Below are 12,718 nucleotides of genomic sequence, written 5' to 3' on the forward strand. Positions count from 1 at the left end.
AGGATCTTTCCCTGGAGTAATATGTCATGGGGGAAGAGAAATCCCATGAAGGAGGCGCAGGGTTTTCTAGCATTATTATAAAAAAACAATGAAAAAATAAATATGAAGAAGTTTTTTTTCAACTGAAAGTAAGGAGCGGCATTAAAACTTAAAAAGAACAGAGATTATTACGCATATGAGGAGTTCATTTCCTCCGAAATACCTCGCTCTTTACGCCAAAGTATTTTTAGTAATTTCAACTATTTATTCTACGGCCTTTCTGATTCAGGGGTCATTCTTAAAAGGTTTGACAAAATTTAAGCTTTAGTGTAAAGAGTGAGGTATCAACGAGGGGACAAACCCCCTCATATACATAATAAATATATAAGAATATAAAAGTTCGTTACTTCAGTTAATTCTTAAGTTACGTATATTTTTTACTAATAAAAGCGTTTGTAAAAAATTAAAAGTTCTAGTTGCCTTTTCAAGTAACCGAATAGTTGGAGGGCAACTAGGCCTCCTCCACTACCCCTTTTTTTCTCAAAATCGTCTGATCAAAACAAACAGAAAGCTATTTAGCCACAAAAAAAAGAATTGATATGCAAATTTCATTTTAATAATTTCTGTGCGGAGAGCCAAAATCAAACATGCATTAATTCAAAAACGTTCAGAAATTAATTAAAAAAAAACTAGTTTTTTTAACTGAAAGTAAGGAGCGACATTAAAACTTAAAACGAGCAGAAATTACTCCGTGTATGAAAGGGGTTGTTCCCTTCTCAACGCCCCACTCTTTACGCTATAGTTTTTTACTATTTAAAAAGTAGAGTTAAGATGAAGAGTCAAATTTTATAGGTCGAGCAGTGGCATCGTTTCTGAAGGGTGATTTAGAGAAAAAATTTTAGCCCCTTGACTGGCCAGATGGAGACCTTTTGTCCCCTTACCCCTAATAAAATGCTGGAGCTACTCCCCTGCCTACATATACTGCAAGTTTGCCATGATTGTAACCGATTGGGTTACGCTAATCTTCCTGTGTTAAGATGTATTTTAGTTGCATGTGTTGCAGTACAAAATGCAAATATTTTTGTGCATAGCAGATATTTCGTCCGACAACCATATGCGTCATGACACATTTCCAAATTTAATGCGTCAAGATAAGACGCCGTATTCATTAAAATGTTCATTTCTGTTAAACAACTGTGATCAACCAAGTAATGAAGGTTATTTTTATTCCTTTTTTTTAGTCTAAAAATATATTTGCCATTATATCTTGGTTGGCCTTGGGGTGATAGTTAACATGGGCACAATGATGCTTACTGGAAAAGGCTAAGGGGAGAACTGTCCCTTCTAAAAGATTAATGTAGATATAATGGTTGATATACTGTTTTATCAAGCAGATTGAAAATGCCAAATTTTTTTTTTCGGAAAGTTTCGTCTCCCCGAAAGGTTCTCCACCCCCCTATAAGCTTCTGGAGTCGACCTTGTATTAACGTTTCTTTAACGTTGCTTCCAAAGACGGTAAGTACAGCGAAGATAGTGATATGTTTGTATGAATAAAGTATTGACTATTTTACTCCCGTAGGTTTATCATGAACTTGGCTGGACTGCTAGTGCTGCTAAAGCAAGGGAGGACTTAGATGGCACTGATCACCCAATGGTGGAACAAATGTATATATTACGGACATACATCCGTGAGGCCAGGTGTGGTTCCTTTATTTTCTTCTTTCTTTTTCCTTCTTCTATTCAATTAAATCAATTAATCCAAAAGAAACATGGAAAAAAAATGCTAAATTTTAGACCCTCACAAAAGGTTCTTTTTATAGTAGCACTAAAATAGAAGGACAAGAAGAAAAAATAAAAAAATAAACAACAACAAAAAACTACCATGCCAATCAAAACAAACGAATAAAACAAATTGAAAAGGAAAGATAGAGAGGGGAAAAGAAGGGAAGAGAGAACTAATTGTCTAGGCATAAGTGGTGGTTGGTTAGCTCTTTTTTAAATTGTCCGTAAGAATGACATAGCCGAATTTTGACTGGTAGGGAATTTCAGATGGAGGGACAACATAAAACTGGATTGAAATCTGATCTTATGGTTTTGTTTTTATGAATGAAAATATCCGTGTCATTTCTGAGAGACTAAGAAACACAATATTCATTTCTTGGTTAAGAATTTAAAAGATATAATTGTTTGACGAACTTCGAAGAATTGTTTGAAGGAGTCCATGAAAATACTTAAAAATGAAACAAGAGGAAAGAAGGATGTATGTGGATTGACCATCCAGTAAATTTATCATGAGCTGGTCGGTTACCTCAGACACTAATTTAATTGCTCTGTCATATATTTTGAAAACGAAAAGGTAAAAGAAAAGAATATATTTTGAAATATATTTATTCAAAATATATTTTGAAAAAGTAAAAGAAAAGAATGTCGATAGCCATTCTGTTGGACAGTGGTAAATATAAGGTTGAATGAGAGAATGAAAGCGGATCTTTGTTACTGAATAAAATAAAAAAATAAGTTTTTTAAATGAAAGTAAGGAGCAACATTAAAACTTAAAACGAACCGAAATTACTCCGTATATGAAAGAGGCTTGCGCTAAACTTTGACTCTTTCTCTTAACTCTACTTTTTAAAATAGTAAGAAACTTTAGCGTAAAGAGCGGGGCGTTTAGGAGGGACCAGCCCCTTTCATATACGGAGTAATTTTTGTTCGTTTTAAATTTTAATGTTGCTCCTTACTTTCATTTAAAAATTAATTTCTCGACATTTTTGAATGAATGCATGTTTTGATCTTGGCTCTCCGCACATCAATATTAAAACGACATTTGCATATTAATTAATTGCAATTAATCGATTTTGCATTAATTGATTTTGAGAAAAAAGGAGCGAGGGAGGAGGCCTAATTGCCCTCCAATTTTTTGAGTACTTAAAAAGGCAACTACAACTTTTAATTTTTACGAACGTTTTCATTGGTAAAAAATATACTTAACTTCCGAATTAACTTACGTAACGAACTTCTGTATTCGTATGTTCTTATTGCGTATATGAGGGGGTTCCTACCTCGTCGATACCTCGCTCTTAACACTAAAGCTTGAATTTTGTCCCAATTCCTTAAGAATAACCTCTGAATCACCAAGGTCGTGGAATAAATAGTTGAAAGTACTAAAACTGCTTTAGCGTAAAGAGTGAGATATTACGAGGAGGTAAACTCCTCATATGCGTAATAATTTTTGCTCGTTTTAAGTTTTAATACTGCTCCTTACTTTCAGCAGATTTTTTTTTTTAATATTCATTGTTTTTTTTTCAAATAATCCTAGAAAATCCTGCGCCCCCTTCATTGGAATTCTCTTCCCCCATGAGAAGTTCCTCCATGGAAATATCCTCCCGCGTCCCCCTCCCCCTCAACTCTCCCCCCTAAACCAAAAAAAAACTAAAAACGACTGTGCACTTCCCAGTATCCGTTACTGTATGTAAACACAGATCAAAGTTTGTAACTTGCTGCCCCTTCCCACGGGAACTGCGGGGGAGTAAGTCGTCCCCAAAGACATAGTTATCAGGCTTTTCGACTATGGTGAATAAAATGGCTATCCCAGAATTTTTATCCGGTGACTTTTGGTAAAAAATGAGCATGGGAGGGGGCCTAGGTGCCCTCCAATTTATTTGGTCACTTAAAAAGGGCACTAGAACTTTTGATTTCCGTTAGAATGAGCCCTCTCGTGACATTCTAGGACTACTCAGTCGATACGATCGCCCCTGGGAAAAAACAACAAAAAACAAATAAACACACATACATGATCTGTCTTCTGGCAAAAAATGCGAAATTCCACATTTTTGTAGATAGGAGCTTGAAACTTCTACAATAAGATTCTCTGATACGCTGAATCTGATGATGTGATTTTCGTTAAGATTGTATGACTTTTAGGGGTTGTTTCTTCCTATTTTCTAAAATGAGAAACTAATCTTGATGAAACTTATATATTTAAAATCAGCATTAAAATGAAATTCTTTTTATGCAACTATTTGTATCAAAATTCCAATTTTTAGAGTTTCGATTACTATTGAGCCGGGTCGCTCCTTACTACAGTTCGTTACCACGAACTGTTTTACTGGGGAAACATTGACGAAACTTCTGAAGATTTTCTAGGTTTCTGGAAAGCTTAAGTTTCACGAGAGCACAGTGATGTTTGAAAGAAAGATTTTTGTCCAATAAAATACCCAGAAATCGAACATGTCTATCAGGGGGACGAGTTATATCACCATGAGTGGTAGAAATAGTTTGAACCAAAGGACAAGAAGTACCTGATCTGGAAAAAAATAAGTAGACCTAGATTTAAGGCATGGCGATTTGCATTGAACGAATCAAAGGTTCTATCTAGAACAGGATACACTTACTTGATAAGAGAATAATTTTTAATTTCTGAACACCCAAGAGTACTATCATCTGTAAATGCAAATAGCACTGGGTCTTGAGTTGCCTCACTAGGTGAAACAAAATTGTCATCACAAAGCTATAGCAACTTCGTTTAGCTTTTACAGCAATAAAAAGATTATTGATGAATGTAAGGATCATAGTATATTTCTTTCATTCCTTTATTTTTTCTTTTTTCAATTCTATTATTTTTCTTCCAGTTTCCTTTATATTAATTTTCTGCTATTCCTTTATCTTTAATCCTTTGATTTTTTTATCTTCTTCCTTTCATTCTTTATTTCATTCCTTTATTTTTCTTTTTTCTTTTCTATTATTTTTCTTCTATTCCTAAATTTTCTTTTTTATTTTTCTTCTTTGATTTTTCTTTATTACCAAATGTCATACGTACCATTCTGATTGACTGTCTATTTTAAATTTATTCCGATGTCCTGTTGAACATTCCTAGCCGAGTGGATTTGTACGCTGGTTTTATGATCCTTTGTCCAACACGACGAGGGTTCGAATCCTAGTGTACTCAATTATTTGGTTTGGGACGGGGGTTAGCCGCGTGACTCTCTAAGCTCAGCCAGAGTCGACCCTGCTCTACTTGCGTACCTGGAGAAATCGGGAAGGTAAACAGGAAGGGTGTGCAAAAGTACGGTATGGTTGGCCCTCACTCCCCATTACACTTCCTGGCTGAAGGGCCAAGAAATGGAGATCAGCACCATCGGTAGGGACTGCAAAGTTCAATGCCGTATTCTTTACCTTTTACCATGTTGAGCCAGGGAAGACCAAGGGTGAATAAATGATCCCTAATCCATGCTGTCTGAATGCTTCCTAATCTGTTTGTGATTTGTCATAAATATAAAACAAATCTTTTGGAATATAAAACTGGTAACAAATACAAACTAATAAATAATGAAATTATATCTATATATGTCTAATAATAATTTATACATTTCTATTTTATAGATGTTAATAGCTAATAATTATAAAAGCAATGAAATAAATAAAGTTAATTACAGTTTGTTGTGACTTTTACAACTCTTATGTTTTAGCTCCGCTACTCTACCGCCATTAAATGAAAGCTCAATTAAATTTAACTGTAAATTAAATTACTTAAATTAATTTAATTAGTAAATAAATTAATTTCTAAGCTTAATTAATTATAAATTAAATAAAAGCTCTAAACTAAAAGAAAGCTTAGCTTTTCGATTCTTTGTTATTTTTTCTGATTTTGGCTGGTTTTTGATAAATTTCGGACAGGCAAAATTTGGAAAATTCCCATTTTAATAGATGATAAATGTGATGAAATAAATGTATCTGAAAAAGTGACTATGATAAAATGTTTGTCTTGAATTTTGTTTAAGTAGCTCAACCTTTTTAATCATAATAACCTTTCTGTAAATAAACTATTTTGATTGTTTTGGAGTGACTTAATAAGTTTAATCAAGGGTAACACTTGTTATTTTTTTCCAACTATCAAGTATTTTTTCATAACTATCCTTATGCCATTTTCGGGCGGTGGAGGAATTCTCTATCCCTCCTGTCTACAGGTATGTGGCCCTGAAAGCATCCCACTGACCTTCCAAATCCGGTCCTTATTCTATTTTCGGGGCGGAGGAATTTACCTTCCATCTTTCCTGTATGCATGTATGTGTTTATGGCCCTGATTGCGACCATTCACTTCAATGAGCCTTTGCGTTGGCATTAATGTTCAAGGGTAGAAGTTCCAAAATATAACAAGCACAATTGACAAAAGAACATCTTCACGCACTAATAGCCTACTAATTAATGTAACACGACCATTAATTCATAGTTAGCAAAAGATACTAAAGGTTGATCTTGACAAAGATGACAAATTAAGTGAAGTTATTTTAAAAGTTTTATATTAGTTAATTAACAGGAAAGGCTGCCATTGTTTAAAAATTGAGCGATTCAATTAAAGTTAATTAAATTTTAGCAATAAATTAAATTTACTTAGTTAAATAAATCAATTTATTTGAGCGATTCAATTAAATTTAGTCGATTAAATTAAATTTAAGGAATATATTATACTGTAATCACCATTTCAGGAATACTTATTTCATCATATTTATCCTCTATTTGGCGAGTCACCTATTTGAATATATTATTTCATATATTCTACTTTATAGTCTATTTTATATTTTATGTTCTTTGTTAGTTTATTTTTAGTCTTATATTTAGTTTCTATTTAGTTTTATATATTGTAGTCTTTGTTATAGTCTTTATTAGTTTATAGTCTATTTTATAGTTTATTTGAAGGAGGTGAAGTTCAGCCCGCCTCATATATGTCAAAAACGAGACGAAATTCTGTGTACCACTCCCACGACCCTAGCTGTTTACACAAAAGTAGAGGCTTTTTACATATAGTGTAGTATGTAGTTAAACGTTCTTAGCGTGGCTTTAAAATAGAATTGGATAAGTTAGATACCCAAAACTGCCTGAAAAAGAAGCCCTCATTTGCTCAAGCACTTTTCGGGTTTCTTGCAAACAAAAGTGCTATTGTGTATTTTGCACTTTTCATCGCAAAATCAGTATTTGCCAAAAATGATTCGAAATTAGAAACATAAAAAAAAACTATAAAATAAATAAGGAATAATAAATAATAGTAATAGAATAAGATATTAAAAAAAAATTTCCTATAACATTAGAAAATATTTCTCCGACTGGTAAATTGATCTGAAAACTGCAGGTAAATAACCCTTTTTTTAGACTATCACTCTAGGACTTTGGGAGGTAAGCTTCTTCTTATTCATCCACCCACTCTGTGTGTCAACCACACAACCCTAGCTATAACTGTAACAAGTAGATGTTTTTTCCGATATATTGGAATTTTTCGATTAAATTTAGTCTTTCGCTTAACGTTGATAAAAGTGAGTATCTTTATTTCAATTTTCTATCCCCTCTTAGACCTCTAAGTTCTAAGATTTTTCTATCCCTTATGTAGACTCGATGCAGTAGTTGGGCATTACACTTGCCAAAAATCTTAAAACTTTTCGTGAGCTTGCCATCGGGGATACTAGCACAAAAGTCCAGATTGGCTACTCTAAAATTATACCCAATCGAGGGAAATATATTTGTATTGCCCTTGGATGGTTTTCTTCTTCTTTTTCAAATCATTCTGTTCTTTACCTTTCTGGGCTTGAACCCTATTTTTAGGAAAAAGGATTTTAGTGATTTTCGAGTGGCTTATTTCCGTTGTAAATATCTTCTCTATCTACTTCGTTGGTATAGGAATCGAAAGAAAGTAAATAAGTTCTATTTTCCGAATGTTACTGAGAAGCTTACTGGTTTACACAAAAGGCTTTCAGAATCAGCCTATCGCCATTTGTCGACTCACCATGGGTTCATCTGTTTGTTTTATTAATTTTATTTATTTAATTTTATCGTTGTTTAATTGTTTTTGGTGATTAATGTTTTTGTCAAGTTTTTGTTGATTTTTGTTTTGGAATCATATTTTTTTCTGTTTTCTAAAGTGTTTACTCCACTATTTATATTGTGATGTGAGCGGGTTACAAATCTGAAACCATCACTAATTTTTTACCTTTCATGAATGTTTATAGGAATCAATATTTCCACGATTTATTATGAACAGATTTAGAGGTAACACTGGGAAATTTGAGAGGTGGTAGATTCAAAACGTCAAAAACCAGCGTATCGTGTGGAAAAAACAAGGAAACTATGGGAAACATCTTGAAATCTCCTGGAGACACGGGTCTATAGGTCCCCCATACGTACAGTGATAAAGCTGATGGGTCATAATCGAATCATTCCATGTAGGAGTAGTTTAGTCTTGGGAAGTGTATTCAGTAGTTACATGTCTGCAAGCTATCGACATAAGATGCAAAAAATTGCTATAATTAGGCTTATGCGCATTTTGAAAATCTCGATTGTAAGTTCTAGTCAAGCCTACAAAACCGAGCCAAAAAAAACGTTACAAAATTCTAGTAATCCCTAATCCTGGGTCAAACACCGCCAATATCGCTAGCTAGCCCCCCTCCTCCTAATCAAAATCTTGAGCACAGCATTATCCTAGCTTCTTCAAGGAGCTGGCATTACAAGAATCTAATTCGCTAAAATATATCATAGGTCCAAGTCTAATGTGTCATAGGTCTAAAAAATGTCATATGTGTCCAGCCAGGAAGAAATAGATGATTCAGTTACCATTATCGAATTAGATTATCAGCCGAACAAACTAGGCTTATGAAAACTCGATTCAATTGGAGTTTTTTTTTTTTTTTTTTTTTTTTTTTTTTTTTTTTAATTCGACTAAAGCTAGTAAGATATTTTTTTTTATTAAATTACCTTGCTAGGTGACAACCTTACTATTTGATGTCTTGTTTATTCTTGGAGAGATGTTAAAATAATAATATGGCATTGAGCCACTTTAATCCCCCCCCCCGTCTTAACGTCCTTGAATACACCGAAAATTTTTCAGTTTTGGCTAAACAAAGGTAATAGCAACTATATTTTGTAACTATTTTTAATAGTGTTTGTGTTCTAGCTAATTGTCAATTTATTATTTATATGTATCATTAACTATAGGGAGCAAAATCGAATGGATGAAGTTGCAACCCTGGAAAGAAACTTAGAAGAACTAGAAGCTGAATATTCCAAATTATGATTGTGGTTTTTGTACGACCATTTCGTATTGTGTTTTTTTTTTAATTTTTGTTCCAAGTAAACGGAAATCAACGATTTTTTGTTTTAATTTAAGGGATTTTCTGCGGGGAGGTACACATTGGAGGGGGCTTCAAATCTTACCCGCTTCAAAATCAGTCTTTTCGCCATTTTCCTCTGATTTATTATACCTTTCGTAAAATCCCCCCACTCTGATGTGAATTCATGCCAATTGGTTTTTTCTCTAAGGTTTTGCTGTTTTTGCTTCCTAGGGCTTGGGCTGCCCATTCTGAATAACCGTAAACATAAGTGACACGCACCACGGTACCACGTTTAACGTGGAGAGGCGCCATGTGGCAGTAGTTTACTAGGCATGGCGGAATAAGTGGTACTCTGGAATGAACGCTTGGTGGCGGAGTAGTACGACTCCTCGTTATATGTCTCCAAAGCAAATCGTTCAACTGCTATAAAAATGTATTCTGCAAGCAAATCTTTCCTCTCAAATTTTGTGCCACTTTTGGATACGTCAGGTTGAGCACAAACAGATTCGGCTTTACCTAACACATATATCAAACTGATTTAAGTCATAAATACATAAACGAAAAAAAGTCGGCGAAAAGTTATGTGAAGCCCAATCCGTCCTGCGTCCCTCATTTTCTCGTATATTCGTAGATTCTCGAGAAAAAATATTTTAGACTTTTTAGTCTTTTGCTTTTATTACGATGAAATTCTATTTATTCTTATGCAAACACTTATAAATTGCATATTTATAGCTACTAAGCCCTCTTGGTTTCCAATTGGAACTAGTATGATTTTGAATTTCATTTTGAGTCCCTAAAAAATTTTTCTTTTCTCAGGTTCGAATCTAAGTTACCACGGCAATAGACAAGTGCTCTAACTAGTCCGCTATCAAGTATTGTAATTACGACAAAAAAAATATGGTCCAAAAAAAAAAAGAATACATGATTGTGAGTTAAGGAAAATAACTTAAAACAAACAGAAATTATTCCGTATCTGAAAGGGAATAATTCATATACGGAATAATTTCTGTTCGTTTTAAGTTTTAATGTCGCTCCTTGCGTTCAGTTAAAAAAAAACTTTTTTTTTAAATTTTATTATTTAAAGCTATGGGTAAGTTATTCGACCCAAGTTGTATTAGAGACTGTTGTGGGTACTTGTATGATGTAGCCCCTACTTAATATTCTTCTAATTTGTTTCTTTGACGCTCAGTTCTAATGAAATATACCAAAGTAAGATAAAAAATATAATACTTAGAAACAAATTTGTTCTATATATTTGCGCATTAGGGGGATGAGGTTTAAGTATAGTGGGTCTGCATGCCTAATATGTTAGGTAAAATTATTCCGTATATTATGCAGTAAGAATTATTTTCTAACTTCACACTGTCCAAATATTTACCCCCCCCCCCTAATATTCAAATATATAGCTCAAATTATACATTTTCCATCTATTCTGCCACTTCTCTTTGTCTTGTCTCACGCTAAGATGAAAGAAACTAAAGAAAAAAAAACCGGTTCTATAATGTGTCAATGAATGATCAGCTTGAGCGGTAAAGGGTTTGTCATACCATTACCCTGTTCTGTTTTTCATTAAAGAAAGAAACAGAAGTGGCATTTTTAGTCGCGGGGCTTTGCGTTTAACTGGTGCATTTCCCGTAATTTCCCTTGCAAGCCTTTTAGGACACGCCCCATTTCCCCCATGGAATCTATGTCCTAGCCTCCTTGGAAGCTAGCGCTGCTAATTTGGGGATGTACCCCAGGCTAAAACCTACTTGACTTCTTTTTTTTGATATTTCAAAAATAGCTTTTTTGATATTTTCATTGAGTCCAGTTAGATTTTTGGCCCAATTAGCCCCAAAATGCCCCAGTTAGATTTTTTAAAACACCCCCCCCCCCTTACATTTAATTGAATTGTCACCACTGTTTGAAGCATCCTTTACAAGACACTTGTAGTCAACGCATCAATTTTACCATCAAAAGGATGACAAGGTACTTGCGTCATCTTCTAATGAATAAAGTAGTGTACATGTTTGCACCGCATGTCTCCAAATTCAAATTGTCTTCAAATTCATGGTCTTAATCAAAACAAGTGCTACGCCAGGTGTTGCCTCAGCGGAAAATCTTATGTTGCATCCCTGCCTAAACCCATAAGCCTTGTGACTCCTGGAAGGAACCACCCAACTACTCCCGGGGATGGTTAACCCACTGCTTCATGACGGGGATCCTGAATTCTTCAGAAAGTTTCAGTTTTTCCTTTTTTGTCGGCTTTTTCTAAGATATATATATATATATATATATATATATATATATATATATATATATATATATATATATATATATATATATATATATATATATATATATATATATATATATATAATCAAGATCACTTGATCAATTCACCTATTGAATTGGTGTCAGCATCAAGAGAGCATAAACTATCCTTCCAGGGTTGCCACATGTAGCAAAAAGCGATATTTTAACACTATGTTATTATGTGTAGCACTGTAGCATGTGCTCAGGGTTGCTAAAATAGTGATAAAGCAAAAAATGCTATTGTAGCACTATTTTGTATGTGTAGCACGTGCTCAGGGTTGCTAAAATAGTGCCAAAATAGCGAAAAAGGGTACTTATCGGTTATATAGTAAACACTCAGGAAGTAAAAGTTCCATTAATGCTAATGAAATCAAACAAAATATAATAGTTTAAAAACAAATTTGGGCTATGTATTTGAACATTAGGAGGGGGGTAAAGCGAAGCCTATATTAAACTCGAGACCTAACCAAATCAAAATACCAACTAAATAATTAAATAAGATATAGCTACAATTCATTTTCCAACCAAGTCAAAGTTAATTGTGTGGTATAAAGAAATTGCTTGACCAGTTTCTTGTGTCATGTTCGCATCATCCGCAATCGGAATTCTTGTGTTTATTATATAACCGATAAGCACACAAAAAAGTGCTATCTTAGCATTATTACAATCAATTTTTTGACTATAGCATCGAAAATCGCTGTGCAGCACGCAATTATAGCACTTTAGGAACTGACCGTGTCGGCAACCCTAATCCTTCTCCATTGAACATAGTCTAGAGCCACCACGCGTACGTCTTCAGGCCTTATTCATGCCTTCTAATCTTTTCATGACCATCATCTTCAGATGGAGGGTCCGGCCCTACCGATCCTAGGCCCTTGAATTTGTAGTCCGCTATGGTCGGCTCAACCCACCCTAATAGGATCGAGGCAGCACCCTGAAGAGGCAGCAGTCCATAACTGGTATACCCTGCCGCAGTTGTGCTGCTATAGAGGATCCTCATACGAGGTTATTCTAATAAAAAAAAGGTAAAGATCAGGTTGCATTTGATAAATTTTAAGTGGTGTGGGTCTGTGCTTCATTGTTGCTTTTCCTGTGAATTTCTTACCGCTTACCTTCTTAGTCACGAGGATCCCTCCCTTTATTCTATGGAGACCGCTTAATAGCCTCCCTGGAAGCATCCTTGACAGTTCACATGTACACAACATATCAGCTTTATCTAAAAAATGATGACGAGGTAATTGCATCATGTTTAAAGCATTTTGTAAAATGTTTTGAGATTATTTGTGAAAAAACTGCGCAGTTAAGGTTTTTTTGGCACAGTTGCTAGATTTTTTTTAACAAAAATGATAAGA

General features: G+C 34.2%; 1 protein-coding gene across 3 annotated transcripts in view; it reads left to right on the plus strand.

Moving 5' to 3' along the window:
- LOC136039580 (rabenosyn-5-like) overlaps window positions 1–9,108 on the plus strand; it is a 79,904-nt gene extending 70,796 nt beyond the window's left edge. For all 3 annotated transcript variants that reach the window (XM_065723433.1, XM_065723434.1, XM_065723436.1), the window contains exons 11-12: window positions 1,559–1,677; window positions 8,956–9,108. In XM_065723433.1, coding sequence (XP_065579505.1) covers window positions 1,559–1,677; window positions 8,956–9,034 — 198 coding nt within the window. In that variant the 3' untranslated portion in view covers window positions 9,035–9,108. The remainder of the gene's footprint in view (window positions 1–1,558; window positions 1,678–8,955) is intronic.
- Window positions 9,109–12,718: the final 3,610 nt, after the last annotated feature.

Source organism: Artemia franciscana, chromosome 19 (assembly GCF_032884065.1).
Source record: "Artemia franciscana chromosome 19, ASM3288406v1, whole genome shotgun sequence".
Classification (NCBI taxonomy): Eukaryota; Metazoa; Arthropoda; class Branchiopoda; order Anostraca; family Artemiidae; genus Artemia; species Artemia franciscana.